Raw genomic sequence first — 21,713 nt, 5'->3', positions numbered from 1 at the left:
TCTCCTTGTGGATGTTTCTCCCTCTCACATGGCTGAGAACGAGCTGCTAGCAGAGATCAGGCTGCCCGCCAGCCTCTGCTGCTCAGAGATCACAAAACTTCCCATTGCCCAGAGTGGCAGGAATGAGGGGAGGGTTTGGCCAGAGGGATAAATAATAACCATAGGGAAATGATTGATTGATTGATTGACTAGCTAACAGTAACTCCCCCCCGGCTCCCCTGCCTGCCTCTGCATTACCAAGGAAGGAGGAGCTGGTAAGAGAGCAGAGCTTCCATCCTCTTGCAAACACTTGCTCCCTGCATCTCCTTGCATATCCTAGCACACCTCTGTACCCAGAGAGGACACCTGTGATGTGAAGCCAACTCAGCAGGAAAGGGGAAGCAAAACCTGTCCCCCATACATCTGACTGCTTGTCCAGGCAGTAACCAAGCCCTGAAGTCTTTTTAAGAGACATGGCCTTGAGAGAATCCACTGCTAACCATCTCTGCAGTGTTCCTGTGGATACTCAAATCTCTTAAGATGTATTTGCCCAGCCTAAAGAAATTCCTTTTCTTCCCTCAGCTATGTTCTTCCTCTAAATTTTATCCTTTGCTCTCCCACTTTCTGACTTTCATGGGCTCCGTCCTTCTGGCCCTGGATCCCCCTGTCCACCCAAAGGAAGTGCTCTTCTTCACTTTCTCCACACAATCTCCCATCCCCTGGGATTCTGCAGGCTGGGAAGCTGGAGAACAGTAAAGTACTGGGTCCCAGCAAGGAGCCTAAGAGGGGACAAAAAGAATGAATCCAGAATTCAATGCAGACACTGGAACAAGAACCTTTAACTGCCTTAGAAACTACAGGGACGCTTTAAGATTGAGAAACTGTGGTTTGGGGGTTTTCAGCTCAGGAGTGAGGATGCCACCTGAGCAGCCATAGCCCCACAATGCAGCAAGAAGGCAGGACTGATCCTGCAGACCGTGGGTTTTTAACTGGCATGTGTCAGCCCTGAGCATGCCTGTCCCTTAGGGTGCCACCTTGCTGCGAGAGACAGGCAGTGGGGAAGTCAGGAGCACTCCCCGTCGAACACTTGGCTACTGAGTGACATTAATGTTTAGCAAAGCCACTCAAGCACGAACACGGACCTTGTTTAATAAACCATTTGTGGTTTAAAACAAGCAATAGCCCAAACTTTAAAAACTCTGAGCTACTGTCTCTGCTGGAGGGAAATGTAGAGTTGAAAAAAAAAAAAGGACAAGGATCTCCTCTGTGCTCAGACCAGACCTCTATAATCCAACCATGTTCACAGGTGGGGTTTTGGTGATCTTTGAGACCAGGGGAGTAAAACCATCCCAGCCCTCTCTCATCCTAGAGATTGAATGTATCAAAGCAGATCATTTCCCTCTGCCACACATTTTTTTATGCCTCCACGGTTCTGTCTTCTAGGTACAACACATGGGGGATATCTGATGGATGATGTTTGCACTAGCTGACAGACCACAAACTTGTGATTCTTAGAACCCACTGTCAAGGCTGGCCAGGCTGTCACACCACGATAGGAGTACATTTACTTCAGGCTGGGCTGTCCTTTCAGACAGATTTAGTACATATTGCTTTGTACCAGATGGATGGGTAGACAACCTTATAGTAGCAACTTGAATTAACATTATATATTAAATTCAGTCCTTGGATAGGTACTCAATCTTTAAATGGCAGCATTACAAAGACATTGCTCTGAGAGGGAGCAAAGAAGAAACATGAGAGCTTTTCATGCTGTTCTTGCCCCTCTTTTCTCCAATTCTACCTGCTGGGACTGCTCAGACTGTTAGAACTGTGAATTCTCCAGCAACAGCTGGAACCAACATTTGACAGAAACATGAACCCCAGTTATTTCCTTGGTCAGCACACCTCAAACCATCTCCTCCTCTAGCTGGTGTCTGAAGGAGCCAGAAGTCAGTTCTGATCTACAGCCTTGTGCTGATCAGCTGCTGAGCCTGAGATAGGAAAACACAGAAACATGTTTCACCAAGCCTTTTAAACAGAAATATTTAATCCTATAAAAGGAAAACCTATATTTAAAAATACATAGAATGCCAAAACTAATAAAGTATTGAACTGAGACAAGGTCATGCCTCTGAGTTCTTCTCCACAAACAGCACAGTGGGACAGCTGAGCAGGCTGAGAAATCTGAAGGAGAATTTGAGGGAGACACTTAAAGTAATGGCTGATCTAGAGGATATGCGTCAAGCAAGTTGTTTCCTCTTTCAGAATACATGGGCAAGACAATACTCAAGCAAATTCAATGTTGATAACATTTCAGACTGTTAGAAGGGAATAGGTAAGAAGATGACGGACTGCACAATCCCCCTTCAAACACTTTTCCATGAAACATCACTGAGACCAAGGAATTAGGAAGACCCAAATCCCAAAGAACAAAAGCACTGTGTGTTCACAGGAATGAGACCATGTTTGACTGGACTGCAAATGGCCAAAGCACAAATAAGGCAGAAATTCAGAACTCAAAAAGTCAGCGTAGCACAGCAGAGAGCCTGACACACAGCAATTGCAGGTACAACCAGAGCAGCTTCCCTGCTGGCATTGCTGCCTCCTGGGAAGCCTAGGACTAACAGAGGCACAAGGGGAACTGCTGTTCCCAGGGGAGCTCCCTTGGGAGGCTCACAGCAACCATGCAGCGTGGCCAGAAGGCTCTGAGTGCCCCCGAGGGAATCCAGCACCTCCTCCCAGCAGGGGTGACAGGAGGGGATCCTGTACAGGGCTGATGGTAGGTTCTGCACACATTTGTGAATAAAGAACAGTTCAGTGATTTGGGTTAGTGGTGGCACCAGGGGTATGGATAGACTGAGAATGAGCATGGAGAGTGGCAGCTCTATAAGATACACTTTGTAGGGGGAAAAAACTGTGACTTTGAAGTGCAAAATTAATAGCTTTGCTTTTGCCTGAAGTGTTTGTTGCTTATATGGTCTAGATGATTAAAGATCTTTCTGGGGAGCTCGGGAATTGTAATACCATACATATATAACTTTGTCGTGAAAATCTGATGACAGAAAAAGAAAGAGGATCAAATGAGCTTGTAAGACTCACTGTAGTCAAATAATGCAGAAATGCTTCATTTTTTCTCCAGTGAACATATTGTCATATTTTTAAAAATGAATTTGTTGAGGCCACATTCACATACCACCACTGGTTTCCCACAGACATTTGAGCAATTGAGTTTGACGGGCAACAGAGTTCTCTGAAAGTAAATGTCAGTCAAGGAAACCAAATTTTAAATTCATATGGGCCAATATCCACCCCAGAGGCAGCTCTGTGTTCCTCCAGCCCTGGGGAAGCACAAACAATATTGTGTAACCAATCCAGTGCTGTGTAGCCAATCAGAAACCAAACAACACACCTCCCCTGCAGACTTTATGCAATAAATACTCACCAAAAGAGATTTTAAGGACCATTAAATGCATTTAGATTATTAATAGAAAACACTTAAGAGAACAGTGATGTACTGCCTGGTGAAAATGGTGGTTACACCACCAAGCCTGACAGAGTTCAGGAAGTGTTTGGACAATGATCTCAGGCACATGGTGTGATTCTTGGGGTGTCCTGTGAAGGGCCAGGAGCTGGATTTGATGAGCCTGATGGGTCCCTTCCAACCCAATACATTGTGTGATTCTGTGGTTCTATGATTCTATGAACACACTGCAGCACCGGCATAAAACCTGCCCCCCTGTCCTCTAACATGCCAGGCTTCCTAGTCAACCATTAACACAAACCCACTGGTCTCTGAGTGAATAAAAGCAATCATTCCACATACATTGGAAAAAACTATTCCCCCAGAGCAAGTCTGAAAGTAAAATGCAGAAAAGCTGCGATATTTACATATTCCTTTAAAATTATTCCCTGACTGAGGCCTGTAGCTCTGCTACATTAAGCCACTCCTCCCTCGAGGTGGCTACATTTTATTAGCAGATTAGGCAGTTTTTTCTCTTTTCATTTCTATATTATAACAAACTCTGGCTGGCACATGACAGGCAAGAGAAACAACCCCACTGCAGCATTTGCAGGAGCAAGACCAAATTTGCTGCAGACCCCTGCTATTTTTTGTCTTCTCCACCTCTTGGGGCTGGATCACAGCAGGGAGCTGCTCAGGAATTACTCAGAGCTGGGATTTGTGACTCACTATTTATGTGCAAGAGCTGCTCTTTACCATAAAGTTGTTTTAGACAGGAAGGGGTAAAGCAGATGGTGCCAAGCTAGGGGTCAAAATGAACTGGTAGGGACTCAGGAGAGAGTTAAATTTCATGCTCTTATTGGATATGAACATAATTTTAAGAAGACATGTCAGTGATGGTCAGCCATAGGACAATATAAAGAATGCAAAAGGCATATCAAAAGATTTTCCTAGAAACTAGATATGGGTGTGTGGCCATGACATTTTTTTCAACAGCCCCAGCAAAACCCAACACTCTCATATTCAGCTGCAAGCAGGGTTTTACTAGAAATCATGTTAACCACCAGCTCCTACCCTTAAAAGGAATCAGATTAGCAGCAAGAGGCAAGCCTGAGGTCAGAAACTTGCTGCTATTTGTTTGGGTTTTGGAGTAAATGCCATGCCAGCTCTTCGGCCTGGGAACAAAGTTTGACGTTGAAAAGTGCTTCTGAGAGAACTGGTTTAATGTGCGCCAGGCTACAGGCAAGATTTTTCAGAAACAAGTGTCCAAAATAAGCCATTGCAAAATCGTGTAGCCCAGTGAAACCATCTTTTTTTTTCCTACCTTGCTTTTCTTACACTTCAGCCCAGACTCAAGAAAGCACTTAGGTACACATGCATAGCAGAAATTACCATCATCTTTGCTGCATATTCACAGAAGAATGCACTTTTTTCCAATTCATATTAATTTTTCACCATCAGTTCAATTCATTTTTTTTCAACCCTTGCAGATCATGAGAACTCTTTTCTCACCTGTTTTTTTTTTTTCCTCTGAAATTAAGTTCTGGATTTTTTTTCCCCTCTGTGGCCTTGTATTTTCTTAGAATATAACTTAGAATATAACATTTTGCTTTCCCTATTTCTAGCTTCACAAGATTCATCTCTGACATTTCCAGAGAAATGCCAAAATTGAGGACTTTCTGAAAAGTTCATTAAAGTACTCAGTCCTAAATCAACAATAAAGACATTCATTAAATTAAAGAGAACTCGGAATAATCCTCACTGATTCCTGATGGATATCCCTCTGACCACTCAAGCACATCACAGTGAGGCACCTGAGAGCTCCAGATCATCAAAGGAAAAAACATGAGATACTTTATCCCTTCTCCTGCCCTAGTGCACACCCAGCACTCTCCAAAGCACTGCTCCCACACCCCAAATCAGGGCTGCCATCACACCAGGTGCATCTCTAAGCAAGCAGTGAGGCTGCAGAGCACATCCACATCACAGCATCACACACCCAGAACATCTCAGGCACACAAACACAGACACAGGCCTGGCTGCTCTGCACTTCACTGCACTGTAGTGTCACCTCCCATGTCACCCCCAGCATCTCTGCACCACAGACTGGCCTGCAGTGGGAGTCTGCAGCTTGCTCTGTTTCACTTACCAAGACAAAGATGAGAAGGATTTTAATCCTGATATGCGAGTTCTTGCCAAAAGGAACAACATTTCTGACAGCTGCCTGCTCTTCTAACAGAAGCAGTCTTACAATGAGAAGTATTATTTTAATTAACAATTGGAAAGCACAGTCTAGGGATGAGGTAATTTCTAATTATTGTGATGGGATTTTAAAAGGTGTGCACTGATACCAAGAGAAGTTACTGACCCCATTGGAAATGACTGGGTAAAGTCCTCTCCCCTACAGTAAGGAAACAGCCAGACCAGTCACCCCAGCACTGAAACCTACAAATCTGTGAAAAATTCACTGTGGGTGATACACTGCAGCTCATAATGACTATTTTTTGTCCACAGTGCTGCTGTTTGTTTCAAATCATTTAGCAATATTCATTAGCTCCCCACTTCAAATTAGAGTAATTGAGAGTAAGAGAACATGCAATCAAGTTTTTTACTAAGGGAAATGTGCCCCATTCCCTTCTCTAACTCAAGTGTTGACTCTGTTGACTTGCAGTCAGGCTTCACCAGGAATCTTTCTTCAAAAATGCCAAATGCATCATGAAAAACGTTATCCTGACTCTTTCTTAAAATCTCACCATCACCGGAAATTTTAAAACATATATTTCTCCTTCCATTTATTCTATTTATTTACAAGAGAAGGATATTAAATTCCGATACCAAGACTGTTGTGCCTCCGACCCTATTTTATGGCTGAAACCACAGACCCCAAACCCCCAAAAAACCACACGTGTCAAGAATCTTTAAAATTAATATTAAACCATAGTCTTACGACAAAAACTATGTCAGCCATACCATTGTCTGGGATACTTCAAATTCTTCCTCTCCAGGAATCTCAGTCACCCGCATTAAATGACTCCCAATTGAGACATGAGAACTGGCAGCAGCATAAATACCCACAGAGCACTGGCTGGTACAGCTGACAGCCAGATGGGATCAGAACAGCAGCAAAAGATAACACTGAGCCTGGACAAGCAGCTCAGGCACCAGCCTGGAAATTTGGAGAGTGCCCTCAGATTCTTACTCCAAGAAGTATTATGTCTGACAACAGGCCAGTCATCTTTGGCTTTGCCTGTCTGAAATTCCCATCTGAAAAAAGTATAGTGGACCCTGCCTTCCACTAAGGAGGTGCTGAGAGCCTACAGGAATGTCATGACCTGATACAGGCAATAGATGTACAGGGGAACAAATAAAAACCTTTGTGACACCAGTAAAATGAGTTCCAGGGGAAGACAAATCAGGATAAAAGAGTTTAAACTCTGTGTCTTCAGCAACATTATGTGTGTACCCATGCAACATGCACAAAAGCAACCCAACTATTTCCATTTTGTAATAGCAGTGTTTTCATAACCACAAGGGTCTGGAGCTGTCAGAAAAAACCTGAAGGAAAGGTCGTATCTGTCATTCAAACAGCCACTAATATAGTGTGAAAAAAACAGCTGAGCTCTTGCATATACAAAGCCTTCTGCATGTACTTTTGCTACCTCACAGCCTTCCTGGAGAGACAGGGAATAAGTGTTATTCCCATCTGCCAAAAGATAATCTGAGTTTGAACGTCCTGCTGAATGCTGCAGGAGAAATTACCCTGACTCTGATTTAGCTCAAGCTCCCAGTGCTCCCTCCATGCTCCTCACTGTGCACCAGGACCCAGTGTCAAGTTCATTACCTTCGTGTTCTGAATTAGTGCCTACTGCCTCCATACAAATGTACCGTTTGCAGTCAACATTCCAACAGCTTCCCAAACCTGGGAAAACTCTCAGAAGAGATGCAGCTCACTCCTTCTGGCACTGTTGCATGAGTCAGGTTCCTGTGTGCTGTTGCCTGTTTTGCCACTGATTCTCAACACCAGGGCACTCTGTTAAATCTCTTCCCAACACCTTCTCTTCTGGGTGGGCACCAGGAATCATCAGGATGTGTGTAGGACTTCACCAGGGAATGGTGCAGATGAACTACTGCAAACCTGCTTTGCACTGCATAAGTGGGAGACACTTCCAAAACATGGACCATAAATTAATAAGGGATAACTATGTATTTCTTAAAATTATCAACTGGTGCTTTGTACTAGATTTCTCTTGCTGACTTCATGTAACAGCAAAATGCATGTCCTTTATTTATGAATGTTAAAAAGCCATGGTATGTGTCATCTCTCTGCTAGTTCTTGATATGAGGAGCATTCAGAATCACCCTGTGATTCTGCAGCTGGTGTCACCCCAGAAGTGGAGACTGCCCAACCTCTGCCATAATTCAGCTGGTTTTATGTTCCTCAGAGCTGGTGGTGGAGAGCTAACTACTGCTGGCTCCCTGACATTTTACACCATCCAGTGCCTGTATCAGCCAGATATGCAAAACAGCTTCTCCATTTCACCATATGAAACACATTAAAGAGACCTGCCACACATCTGCAATTAGGTGCTGAAAAATAAAGTGACAAAACTCAATGTCTGCTTTGAAAAAGCTCTTGTTAAGGCAAACAAGTCTGATTTCCACAAACCTGTAGGGGAAAATGTCGTTTTTCAAAAGTTCCTTGGGTTTTTTTGGTTTGGTTTGGTTTTGGGGGTTTTTTGGTTGGTTGGTGGGTTTTGGTTTTTGGTTTTTGTTTGTTTGGGGTATTTTTGGGTTTTGGAGGGGGTTTTTTGTGGGTTTTTTTTTTTTTGTCTGTTTGTTGGTTTGGTTTGGTTTTTTTGTTTGTTTGTTTGTTTGTTTGTTTGTTTGTTAATTTTTTTTTTAATTTATTTTATTTTTCCAGGGAATGGGAACTGCAGGACCAAGAATAGAAGGATGAGTTATAAACCTTTCAAAGCAGAGATTCAGCATGGAAATTCTGACAACCATCAATGTGAGCAATCCCGCCAGGCACCATTCACAATCCACAGCATCTTTCAAACCTGTTGGAGGTTTTTAGGAAGGGCTAAAAATAAATGCAGAAATGCAGCAATATATACACACACACACATATTATTGTTTAAAAAAGGAACAGGTGGTCCTGCCAGCAGTGTAAACACAGATGACTCTTGAAAACAGCTAAGAAACACCCAGCTGAGCAGCCTTTCCTAGCCATGCAAGCAGCACTTTGAGAACTCTCCTTGAGTTCTCCTGGCCAGAATCATCTGGAATCCAGACTCTCTGTCATGACAGGGCCTGGGTACTCCCCAAGCATCTTGATTTCCTTCACCCACATATTCACACAGTTCCACCCTCTTAACCTCCCATGGATTATTACTCTTCTGAAAATAACACACATGGAACAGCTGGTGGGGCCAGAAATGTCTTAAATGTAAATAGCACAAGTCCCTGTTTTCTAGCTCCCCACCACTTGATCTGACCCCTATCCTCATATAAAGAAGAGAATTTACTGAAGGGGAAAAAAGATCAGGGCACTATGGACAGCCCAGAAAGATTCAAACAGCAAATGTGAGTTGAAACTCACATGGCTGCATGTTGAAATTCATCAAGTCCACTACCTGCAGGGAAAGCAAAGAAGAAAATATTAAGCAGTCCTGGAATCTCAAAATTTATCCTAAACATGCAAAAAAAGAAAAAAAGAAAGGAAAAACCCCCACATTTCAACCCAGATTTCGATTCTGTCTCCTCTGCCCACCACAGGAAAAAGACTGATGTCACAAGCTGAATCACACACATAAATCCTCCTGCATGGTCACTTCTGTCTAAGTATGAAAGCATAACAAAACAACTTTGCTAGGAGTCCACTGTAAGGCTCAACATCATCTCTTTGAAGCCCTTCCCTCCTGGCTGTTTTGAAAAGAGGCAAATGTAATTTACACTTGTACCATCTCCTTTTTTATCATCCCAAAACATTTGGTTTAATAGAAATACCCTTGGTTTGATATACATCCACGAAAAGTAAATGAGGTGATAAAAGCTTAAAAGTGCCAAATGGTTAAGTGCTGCCACAGGGGAGTACATCTGCCATGGCACTGGAACACCAAGTCCCAGGATACAGCATCTCGGGCACAGTGACAGACTGGCAGCTCTCCCACCACACCTGGACTGCACAGGCACAGAGAGTCCACCTGACATGGCTGGGAACTGCTTATCCAGCCTGCTTCTGGAGGCTCCTTCTTCCCTCAGCCTCCCTGTGCAATGGAAAAAGACTCTTTCAAAGCTGAAGAGAAAACTGGCCTGCTGTTCTCCCAGAGCGGCACATAATTGAGTCGGCATGATGCCGCAGACTACCGAATGCAGCAGATGGCTGCAGGCATCATCCAGTTTAGGATGACAAAGTTGGAACAAAAGAAAAACAGAAGGCAGGGAATGCATCTTCTGCGCTGGGTTACTGGGCAGGGGCTGAACCTTGGCACAGTCGGTCTGTCGCCAGCACACAGCCAGCTTCCAGCTCTTCCACGGCCACACCGACAATGACCAAATGCCCAAGCCTGGAAATGACAGAGAAAAGTGAGGGAAAGCCACATCTTCCCAGGTGAAAGAGGCAGGAAACTACCAACTGTCTGATGCCCTGTTTCTAAAAGACATAGAAGAAAATCTCCCAAAATCTCCTCACAATGCCAGCCCTAAATGTGACAACTCTGACTTCTAGTCCTAGTTGACTCTGACAACTAGGACTCTCCCACATAACCTGCAGGAATTTAGAAATTAAGTTATGACCCCTAAGTATCGACATACATCATTTCACTGCTGGAAGGTAAAGCACTGATGTGAAAGCATGCAGAAAATGAGATAAGATGCGTCAGATCTGTACAGTGTACCATGAATGGTGTCTTGCAGGGAGAGCTCCGTCTGCGGTGGCATTTAGGGGTTTATTTTTGCCAATTCCACCGCAAAGGATCACAGACTTTAGGAGTGGAAACATTCTTTCCATTTCCCCAGGCGCCTTGCTCACAAAGCAGCTGGCTACAAGGTTCACCACAACAGACAGACTGGAGGAGACAAGAGTGATATGGCTCCACAGGAAGCAGCTCAGCACACTCAAACAATTTATAAATAAAGTTCAGCCCTTTGCGAAGGGCTTCCATGCCCAGACTGACTGGTTTATAATAGCCACTTGTGGTCAGCAGTCCTTGCAGGACACAGAGACATCACCATTAGCTCCAGAGTTGGGAATGGAGAAAGCTCTTTTGGCTGCAGGATGCAGCAGCCTGTGATTCCAAACATGAATCCCACACGAACTCCTGCCCATGTTGCATTTGAGATTTCAGTACCCGTGATCACTTCAAGGGATCAGAGCTAAAATACCTTCACTGCACTCAGCAAGCCAATCATGGGAACATTTTGGGGTGGAAGAAGTTTTTGGAAGGACAGGAAAACACTTTGTGCTACAGCAGAGCAGCTCATACTCCACCCAGAGGTGGAGCTGCCCCAAAACAAGGCTGGCACACAGAGATATCTTGCTTGGCAGGAGCTGCTTTGTGGTGCACTTTGGGCATCACACCAAGCTAGTTAAGCCACCCTTCTCCAGCAGCCAGGCTCCCAGCCCAGCTGCAGCCTGTGTGGTGAAGAGCTGTGGCAGGACATTTCCAGTTCACTTGGCAAAGGAACCCAAGAAGTCAAGGCAACATGTCTATTTTCTGACCCCTACCAATCGGGGAGAAATAAACCCCCCTCCCCTAAAGGGCATCCAAATGCTATTTGTGCCTCTACCATACAAACAAACCTCACATCATAAAGAGATGAAAACCTTTCATAGAATGATAGAATGGTTTGGGTTGGAAGGAGACCTTGAAGATCACCCAGTTCCAAATCCCCTCATGGGCAAGGACACCTACAACTAGGCCAGGCTGCTCAGAGCACCATCCAACTCGGCCATGCTTTACCTTTGTTCAGGGACAAGGTGTTCACTTAGTCCAAAAAACAATAAAACACACAAACTCATGACGTTAAATTGTTTCTTTTGTGGGTATTTTTAAGCATTATTTAATTTCAATCCATGTTGTAAAACAAAACAAAAAAAAAATCTAATCGTGCTAGTTGGGCTCACACCTTATCAATTTATCAGCCACACAACTGTGTGACTTGGTCAAACTACAAAACTAATTATGACTCAGTTTCCTCTTCAAAAAAAGGAGGATGTAAATGCAAACTTATCAAACCAGGCTGTTCTGACGTGATTTTTGCAGCACTGTAAAAGGCAAATGACAGCAGTGGTAATACTTCGTAAAGATAGCAATCATTGCAATTTGGTTACAATTCCAACTAGGAGGAAATTTGCCCTCTCCTTCCAGAGTGGAAAGTTTCCTGAAACTTGCTTGTTCATTAGAGCTCATTACTTTCCTTCAGTGAGAAAAATGTCACCCCTGGTGGCCATTGGATTAGCCTTCTGCTCCTCGTCTGGTCACAAAAAGCAACAGAAGGGTAAAAATAACAGGTCCTTTGAAAATGTTTCTGTAAAGATGGTGCATCTTAGAATAAATTTCTACACAGTTGGACAAAGAAAAAAAAGCAGGGCAACACCATTTGCTAAAAAATTGACAGCCGCCTGCTATTTTGGAGATCTCTCCTCTAATTGCAATGCACCTGCTGCGGCATGGTGTACTCTAAAATATATCCCACCAGTAATGCTGCTTGGCAGCAGCCAGGGCCACCCAGGAGAGACCCTGCAGTCCCAGTCTTCACAGCTTCACAGGAATTGGGGTTTTCTTCCAGGTAACATTTGAATGGAAATACAAATCACTGTGAGCCTCTCTCCCTGCACACTTCTATCACATCACCTCTATCTCTCTTCCACCTTCCCTTCCTCCCCCTCTTTAACTACTTATTCTTGTTCCTTCCTCCCTCAGCATTCTTGACCCTCACTCTCTTGCAACACAAGATTTAGGCTTGATTCCTTCATTTGTTATTCTCTTAGCTTCTGAAATGTTTTTTTCCCCCTTCTATCTCTGCTCTTGTTGTGCCTGTGTGTTTCACATACTCTCAAGCTCAGAACACTGAGGTAACCCTTTCAGGACTGCAGGGCTCTGAAAGACACGAGGAGATGACCAAAATCCCATCTCTGCACGTTCTGGTGTCTGTGCCAGCCTCACAGTACCTGCAGTGGCCTCTCCCTCTGGCCTTTGTGCAGGGCACCATCCTCTTTCTCTTTCACCCTTACCCTGCTTCTTGAACACCTCCGGGGACTATGACTCCAGCACCTCCACGGGCAGTTCATTCCAGTATCTAATCACTCTTTCTATGAAGTAATTCCTCTGAAGAAATCCCTCTGAATGTCCGACCTGAACCTCCCCTGCCACAGGTTGAGGACATTTCCTCTCACCCTGTTGCTCGTTCCCTGGGAGCAGAGGCCAAACCCCACCTGGCTCCTTCCAGGTGTGTGTAGGGAGCAGTAAGGTCCCCCCGGGCCTCCTTTTCTCCATTCTAAACACCCGCACCTCCCTCAGCGGCTTCTCAGAACACTTCAGGTCCTTCTCTGGACTCGCTCCAGCCCCTCAATGTCTGTCTTGAAGTGAGGGGCCCAGAACGGGCACAGCATTCCAGGTGTGGCCCCAGCAGTGCCGAGCACAGGACAGTCACTGCCCTGCTCCTGCTGGCCACAATATTGCTGACCCAGGCAAGGATACCAGCGGCCTCCTTGGCCACCTGAGCACACCTGGCTCAGTTAAGTCGCTGTGACCAACTCCCCAGATCCTTTTCCAGTGAGCCGCCTTCCAGCCACTTTTCCCCGAGCCTGGGACGCTACAGGGGTTATTGTGCACACTCACAGGCGGCCGAGCCCCGCGGGGCAGTTTAACCACAAAGGGCGAGCAGAGGCCCGGCTGCCGGCCGTGCCCGCTCGAGGCGGGGGCGCCGCCGGTCCCGCCCAGCGCCGCCCGTTCCCCTGCGCGGCGCCCGCCGGGAGCCGCAGTCCGCGCCTGCCCCGCGCCTCTGCCCGGTTCCGGGCGGCCGGGGACTGCGCTTCCCACTGCTCCCCGCGGTGCGGCCGGGCCGGCGGAGCGGCCATGGGCTGGGGGGCCCGGCTGTGGGTGCTGGGCGGCCTGGGCGGCCTGGGCGGCCTGGCCCTCTGGACGCAGCAGCGGCGGCGGCGGGACAGCGGCAAGGGCGGGCGGCGCCGGGATCTGGAGCTGAGGCTGGTGCAGGTGTTGTTCCGGCACGGGGCGCGGACCCCGCTGCGGCCCATCCCGGGCATAGAGCCGGTGAGCTCGGGACGGGACGGGGCTGGTGCGGGAGCTGTGCTGACCCCGAGCCGGCGGCGTGCCCGCTGCTGAGCTCCTCCTTGCTGCCGGCAGCCTGATGGTTTGGCGTTTATTCCCCGCCCGAGGCGATACCGAGAGTAATTTCCGAAGGGAGAGCGTAGGAATTTGGGAGCTTGCGCTCCGTGCCTTTCTACAGGCTTGGGGGTAAGAGGGGCTGGAAAGCTGCCCGGTGGAAAAAGGCTTGGGGGTGCTGCCTAACACCGACTGAACACGATTCAGTGTGCCCGATGGCCAGGGAGACCAATGGCATGCTGGCCTGGAGCAGCAATGGAGCGGCCAGCAGGAGCAGGGCAGGGATCATCCCCGTCCAGTTCTGGGTCCCTCAGTTCAGGAAGGACATTGAGCTGCTGGAGCGAGTCCAGAGAAAGGCCACGGACTTGGGGAAGGGTCTGGAGCACAAGTGTTGGGAGAAGCCACCGAGGGAGCTGGGGGTGTTTAGTCTGGGAAAGAGGAAGGTCAGGGGTGACCTTACCACTCTGCACCTTCTTGAAAGGGGGTTGTAGCCAGGTATGGGTCAGGCTTTTCTCCCAGGGAGTATATAGCAGGATGAGAGGAGACAGTCTTTTATCTGTTCCACTAGAAGTTCAGGTTGGACATTAGGAGGAATTTCTTCACAATGGAATGGGCTGCTCATGGAGGTGTTGGAGTAGCTGTCCCTGGAGGTGTTTAAGGAAAGACTGGACATGGCATTGTGGCCTGGTTGACACAGTGGTGTTCTGTCACAGGTTGGACTCATTCTCAGAGGTCTTTTCCAACCTAATTAAATTCTGTGATTAAAATGGAACAGCTATAGCACATTAGTGGGACAGATGACAGCAGAAGGAACAATTGCTGCAACTGCAGAGAGCCCTCAAGGACAGGATGCAGGGATGGGCATCCCGGGGCTGCTGTGCCCATGAACTTTACTCCAAGGCCAAGGTCTGCACTTCACAATGGGTGCTCAAAAGGCGTGGCTCCTGCCTCGGTGTTAACCACAAGTGATCCAGCTGCCCCAGCTTCCACCAAGGTGGCCTGGGGAGCCAGCAGGGGTTAGCTCAGGTAGTTTCCTACAGCAGCTTTTCGATGTGTAACAAACACTAGCAATTGTGATTTCCTACAGATGCTTCTCTTGTAAGGGGAGGAAAGCAAGTACTGCATTTTCTGCACATCAGATCTGCAAATCCATAGAGCAGCACTGCTCTCATTTTTCTATGAGCTGTGTAAAGAGATCCCTTTGTCTCCGTGTGGTGTTGTTGGCAAGGCAGCACAGTGTAATACTCCAGCTTTAGTTTAATGCTCTTAAAAGATCTTGGTTTAATGCCCTTGAAAGTCTTCCACTAAAATACTGTTTGTTTGTTTGTTTTGAAACAGGTGGAATGGGACCGCACTCTTTTAGATGTACCTGCTAAGACTAAGTTTGATTACATAGTGACAGACCTAAATGGAGGACCTAAACCCTTCTCACCCTTGGATGAGGAATTCAAAAAGACTGTTTTTAAGGTGAGGGTATATTCCCTGGTGGTTCCTCTTTCCTCTGCAGACCTTTTTGTTTCTGTGGTCCACTGGAGACCTGTCCTTTTCTTTGCCCTTAGGGTGGTGTAAACGCAGGACAGCTGACAAAACTGGGGATGCTGCAGTCATTTGCCCTGGGGGAAAGGCTGAGGAGAAACTATATAGAAGAAGTCAAGTTTCTTTCACCAACATTTAAGCCTACTGAGGTCTTGTGAGTCTCCCAGTTCCCTCCTGGGCTTTCCCTTTCTTCCTGTCTCTTAACAGGTAGCCTTGTGCTAGGGAAACTGGCTAGGATATTCTTCTCCACCCCACAGCTAACTGCCTGACCCCTAGGCCTTCATCTTTGCTCAGCCTGCAGAGCCTGGCAGTAGAACTCACTCATGACACAAAGCATCCAATTGCCCAGCAGTCCTGAGAATGATGCCAGGGACAGATTCATGTCACCTAGGCTGAGCCATTGGCAGTGCTGTTATGCACTTTCGTGGTCAGTGCAGAGAAACAGGCATTTCTGGAGCACACTTTATAACTCACTGTTAAACAGCTGAAATTCGGTGAGATGAAGCAACTCCTGCTGCTCACATCAGTAATCCTGAGAACATCTCCTTAGGATGAGATAAAAAAATCACACCAGAGAAGTGCCTGTTTGTTATCTCTACTATCTCTGACATGCGGTTAAAGGGCAGTTCAGATTATAGGTGTCTGCCTAAGATATTCTGTAGTGACAAAAGATGAGTCCCACCACAGGCTTCCAAAGCCATGGTGGAAGCAGAATCCTCAGTTCCAGCAAGACCTCTCCAGCTGCAGCCATGTTAACATGAAGGAGAAAGTGCTACCTCACAAACTGCTTTCTATCTTTCAGCATCCGTTCCACTAATATTTGCCGGAATCTGGAGTCTGCACGGTGCCTGCTAGCTGGGCTGTACCAACAGCAGAAAGAAGGTTGGGGAGAATTCTGAATAGTGCCTTTCCTTGCTTAGTCTTCCCTAGATGCACACGCTTTCTGCATCCTAACTCTCTCTGGCTCCTAGTTGTTACTTCTTCCTTGGTTCTTCGCACTTGGCTTCCTTTCCCAATCCTTCTGGTCCTCTAGATTCTTTGCCAGCTTGTCATTTGTTCCATCTCTTTGCATATCTTTCTGCTGCTCTTTCAGACCTGCTAAGGAGGTTAGTGTTAACCCTCTTCAAAATCAAGAAGGCAAAAAGTTCACACATCTGAAAAAGCTTTTTCAGGGAAACCCAAGTATCTTGGATGCAAGTTCAGTATCTGGAGCAACTTACACCTGTGTCCTGCAGTTGATAACTACTTGTACATTCTAAAAATATGCTCTGTATTTTAAAGATCTTACATCTGCTCCTTTCATATTCACTTCCACAAACAAGTAGAAGTGACTTGCCAGAGCTCCTTACACTTAATGACACAGAGACTAATTTTTGGCACTAAGAAAAATGAACACACAACTGGGAAGCTTTACAAGGTGCACAGCAGGCATCGCTGTGGAAATAAATGCACAGAAGCAAGTACAGTGGCTTTGTGTTTCAGGTGCTAGCTCGGGGAATTGCTAGTTGATAACACGACTTGAGCACAAAGACTGTGGGAGTGATTATAAAGCAGTGTAAAGAAACACAGATGCACTACTGATCACAGAAACTTCCTTCTTGTTCCACAGGACCTGTTGTCATTGTCACTGATGAAGCAAGCTCTGAAATGTTCTACCCCAATTACCACAACTGCCCGCACCTGAAATACTTGACCAGGTAATTGCCAGCAATATCTCCCCCTATGATTTCACTGCTGTTTAGTTTCAGCAGTAGTAATTTACAACAACACATGCTCTTCCCATTTCCCACTTTCCCTACCACTTACTGTTCTTTGGGAATGGTCAGCTAGTTGTATAAAATACTTGGTAAGTGGAATTATACACCAGGCAGTGGTAGCAGAAGAAAATAAAATAGAGAATTTTCCTTGAAAGACCAGTTTAATTTAGTCTGTGTCTAGCAAACACTCATTACTAGCTCATGTACAGCTAGTCTGTGGCATTGCTGCAGGGCAGAATTAATGTCATCTACATCCCTTAACAAGCCTTTCAAGTGTGAACATATTGGGCCTCCTTTTTATATTCAGTTTCTGGTTTGGGGGTTATTTCAACATTCCTGTCACATTCATACCTTGAAGAAACTGAAATATACTCAGTCTTGACACATTTAATGAAGACTAATGAAGTGAAATAAGGAAGATCCTACATAAAACACTCATGTTTGTGGAGTCAAGTACTCTGAAATGCTTGTGCAAGGTTTGGGCACAGGGTGGAAAATGAAAAAGAGAGGCAGATAAATTACAGTTTGGCTAGACTGTACATTAGCATATTTTTGTCCAAAATTCAAGAGCTATCAGTATTCACTTGCAAGAGTTCACTGTGCAATGTTTGGCTCTGCAGGCAAAGGATTGGTCAAGTGGTGAGTGACAGCCCCTAGAAGCAGCATATTCAGCCTCCTTGAGTAGCATCACCTGTCCAAAAACGGAGTAAACTGCAGGGTCTGCTGCTCCTCCCTGCCCCCCAACTGCACCTTTTGTGAGACTATATCAAGGTAGACTTTTTGAGCTCTAAGCACTGCCTCAGCTTGCAGGCTACCTAGGGAGCATATGGCCAGCATGGAAATTCTCAGCTAGATTTTTAAAAACAAAATTTAAAGCCGCATAAAGATGCAAATGGCTTCTAACAAATCAAAAGGTGGATTTAAGCTACAAGCGAGTATCTAGGTGTGTCCCATTTCCCACACCATAGAGCAATCAGTTCAAAGTTTCTGCCCTTTTTTCTTTCATGAGGCAGTTAAATGCTACTCCCCGAAGACATAGACTTGTCCTGTTCCAGTATGACCAGATCTGTTAGCTGATACACAGTCCTTGCTTATGGGAAGCACTTCTGGGATGTTCACATCTCATCCTAATTTTTCCTCCCACCTTTGTCAGAGCAGAGAGCCAGCTCTGATCCTTGAAATCTGGATACAGCATCTGTCTTTTCTGCAGCACAGACTCCCAACATCAGGAATCTCAGTATGGTGCACTGCTTCTCTTCTACTCCTCACTGATGTGGGACAACTCCACTGGGCTGGGTGATGAGAAAAACAAAAGATAGAAAGCCTCGTGTGTGAAAAATTTTTGGTTTTCTTAATTCCTTTACAGGGAGAAGTTGGAGAATGCTCTGCATCAGCCAGGTATCTCTGATGATTTGAAAAACGTTAAGAGCAGCATGGGTATTGATGGTGATGAGTCTGTGGATTTTTTTATCCTCCTCGATAACATTACTGCTGAGCAGGTGAGCTGAGCCATTCTGTTGCACTGTCACAGAAAGAAACATCCCCTTACCATGCCCATGGAGGAAATAACAGTGCCAGCACCCACAGATAGCAATGTGCACTCCAGTACCTTTCTATGCAACCCAGAATGCTTGTAGAAATAACATGGCCTTTTGAAAAAGCAGGATGTGAGGTCAGCTTTGCTGTAGAATGAAGACTTGTCTCCAGTATTTTTGTTCTTGCCTTGAAATCCAGTATTTGTTTCAAGTGTAATGTAGAACTAAGAGAAGCATTGGGCCTTGCTTACCCATTACAAAGTGCTTTCCCCTTTTTGGCACTCAGCAGCTGTCAGTCATCCTAATCCCAGTTCCAGCACACTACCTGTAAGCCAGACTGCTTCTGCTACTGGAAGGAAGTTGGGCACATTTCTACCCCTCCTTAGTATTCTTTTTTCCTGGAGCTAATGATAACTGGTCTGTCAGCTGAATGGCTCAGTGTGTTACAGTTCCCATAGAACTGGATCCTAAAGAACAAGCACCCATCGTTTGGGTACACAGAGCAAGTCTGTATGTTTAAAACCATCCTAAAATGGTTTTTTTACAAATGGTGTGACACGAGCAGCTGTTTCCTGTGGGCAGTCATCCATATGTCTTCAGGCTGGGTTCAGAAAGGGTCAAACCCTACAACTCTGCTGCATCTCCTCCTTCCAGACACACAATATGCCAAGCTGCCCTGTGCTGAAGAGGTTCCAGCAGACAGTGGAGAGCCGATCTGTTGACTCCATGGTTTTCCTTCTGGAAGACAGGTGATTGCCTGTGTCTATGCCTCTGGCCTTAGGGGCAGTCTTACTCGGGGTGGATGTGCTAAACCAGCTTACTTCAGCAGACAGAAATGCTTTCCCATCTGCTGCATTCCCCCACCAGAGCCCACTCATGAGGTTTGTGCCTCAGCTGTCTCAGTGTAAAGTTCAGTACCTTAAGCTAGGAAAAAGGAGTGCACACTGAGGACACCAGGATGTGGGCTTGCACCACTTTTTGTTGATTCACCTGGAGAGAGAGGGTGGTCTCCCAGAAGCAGCAGTAAGCCACTGAGGTAGACAGTGAAGGCCTCAGTTGCCACAGGGGTCTAAGTGAACCAGTGGCAAAAGCAAAAGAAGAAAAGAGGAGATGCTTCCAGCCCATGCCCTTAGGCTGCCCTTGCAGTTGCACAAGTACAGTCCAAATTCCAGCCTGGGAAGTTTATCCCAGGGATGGCACCTGCACAGCACAGCTGAGAAATGCTGGCACTAGCAGAAAAAGTGATGCCAGGTCCTGCACACATGTAACTACTTGCAAAGAGAATTTGCTGCTATGTGCAGCTAATTACCTCCTCCACAGTTGTTGTAAAGGCTGGCTGAGTTGCTAGCCTAGCAGTCATTTTCCTTGCAGATTCATTTGCAGCTGCCACATTCACCAGCTCTTCTCAGGTGGTAGCGTAGGACTGTCTTTTCTTTACCATGTATTAGAGATCTCAGGTAGTGAAAGACTGATTTACCCCATTCCCACAACACCCAGGAGAATTAGTCACACTCATCTTCCATTCCCACTGATGTATTCATTAGGTAGAGGGAGTTTCTTCCCACCAGATATTAAATGTAAGATCATCTCTTTGTTTAATAAGAGGACAAAAACTACTTTTTAAAAACAGCAACCACTTTCTTGAATCCTGCCCCTCCTCACCAAAGACCCCAACCACTTTAGCTGCTGTTTTGCAGCAGTCATCCTCCCTACCTGAAACTCATGCACTCAAAAATATCAGGGAAACAGAATAGCCTAGAGAACAATCAGATAGTTTCTAGATCACCATTTACATGGCCACACCTCATGAGACTGCTTGTTAACACCTCTTCCCTCCCATTCTGCAGTCACACCAGCGAACTGAAAACTGGCCATATTAATTGCATTTAATAGCTCTTAGCTACACTCAGTGTAGGTTATCAAATCATAAGAGAAAAGCAGGATCTCAAGTTTTCATGTATAATTGTGTGAAAGTTTTAAACTGGTAAATTTATTTCTGCTTCTTTTCTAGAGAGATGCTTCAGATGAACATTGGTCTCGTGTTGAATGCCTTACGGAATAACATTCAAGCAGCAGTAAATCCCTCAAATCAAGCTGAAAAGGCCAGGTACAGCACAGAACTCCTTCTCTGATCGTTACAAATTCTTACTTGATGTCAGTGAAAAACTGGTTCAGAAAGACATTGGATGTGTGAAATAAAAAGGAGTGCTCATCTGCTGGAAAAAGCATGAGTGCTACTGCCTGTTCATGGAGGAACACAGCTGACATTCCAGGTCTGTTTTTTTCCTTTTCCCTTCTTGTTTTTCTCCAGAAAATGCTGCCTCTACGCTGTTCATGACTCCACTCTTATTCCTCTCCTGCTGGCACTGGGCACCTTTGATCACAAATGGCCACCTTATGCTGCAGATGTGATCCTGGAACTGCATCAAGACCGGGACTCCAAGGAGTGGTTTGTGCGCATGTCTTACCGTGGAGAGGTGAGATCCTGTGGGAAGTTTTACCATGCAGCAAAAACGGGCTTTGGCAGTGCACAGTATCTGTGATTCTGTCTCTTTGCCTTGCAGGAGCAAGTGGTGAAAGGCTGTAAAGCAGGTCTCTGTCCACTTGAAGAATTTCTGGAAGTTATTTCACAGTACTCAGTCACTCCAGAGGAGTACAATAACCTATGTTCCAAAGGGGACAGGAAGTAGAAAACTAACCCATGATTAAGCTGTCTTAAATTAAAACTAGTTTATTGTCACAGTCTTCTACTATTTTTCTTTATGTCCTTGCCAGCCTTCTCTATTCCAAAGGTATTTTAGATGAGGGGACATTTTCCTACCAGACACAGGGTGGCACAGTGTTACTTGACACTGTTAGCAGCAAGCTGAAAGAAGCCACGTGGCAGAATGGCTCAAGTTTACTTCTGAGGTGACCACACAAAAGCAGGGAGAGGCTGAAAACAGCAAGAGCAAGAAAAAACCATTTTGAATAGCCCATCTGCATCAGGAATACGAGACAGAACATACCTCTTTCCTCATATGCTGGGACCGTGAGATGAAGCCCTGCTTGCTTTGTTCTACCCAACTTGAAAGCTTTGACATAACATTGATTTTAA

At 45.8% G+C, this 21,713-nt stretch overlaps 1 protein-coding gene across 3 annotated transcripts; it reads left to right on the top strand.

Moving 5' to 3' along the window:
* Positions 1-13,375: 13,375 nt before the first annotated feature.
* On the top strand, positions 13,376-21,358 carry ACP6 (acid phosphatase 6, lysophosphatidic). 3 transcript variants are annotated; one of them, XM_066340891.1, is made up of 10 exons: positions 13,376-13,716; positions 15,127-15,255; positions 15,348-15,478; positions 16,127-16,206; positions 16,934-17,021; positions 18,448-18,580; positions 19,271-19,365; positions 20,628-20,723; positions 20,928-21,093; positions 21,181-21,358. In XM_066340891.1, exons 1-10 carry the CDS (start codon positions 13,522-13,524, stop codon positions 21,304-21,306), a joined length of 1,239 nt encoding a protein of 412 aa, XP_066196988.1. In that variant the 5' UTR covers positions 13,376-13,521; the 3' UTR covers positions 21,307-21,358. The 3 variants fall into 3 exon arrangements, with proteins under 3 accessions (XP_066196988.1, XP_066196990.1, XP_066196989.1); XM_066340893.1 differs by lacking the exons at positions 13,376-13,716; positions 15,348-15,478; positions 16,127-16,206 and having other exon boundaries at positions 15,128-15,255; XM_066340892.1 differs by lacking the exons at positions 13,376-13,716; positions 15,127-15,255; positions 16,127-16,206 and having other exon boundaries at positions 15,349-15,478.
* Positions 21,359-21,713: the final 355 nt, after the last annotated feature.

This window comes from Sylvia atricapilla, chromosome 2, assembly GCF_009819655.1.
Source record: "Sylvia atricapilla isolate bSylAtr1 chromosome 2, bSylAtr1.pri, whole genome shotgun sequence".
Taxonomy (NCBI): Eukaryota; Metazoa; Chordata; class Aves; order Passeriformes; family Sylviidae; genus Sylvia; species Sylvia atricapilla.
Note: the sequence above shows the minus strand (reverse complement) of the source record. Positions and strands in the feature narration are given on the sequence as shown.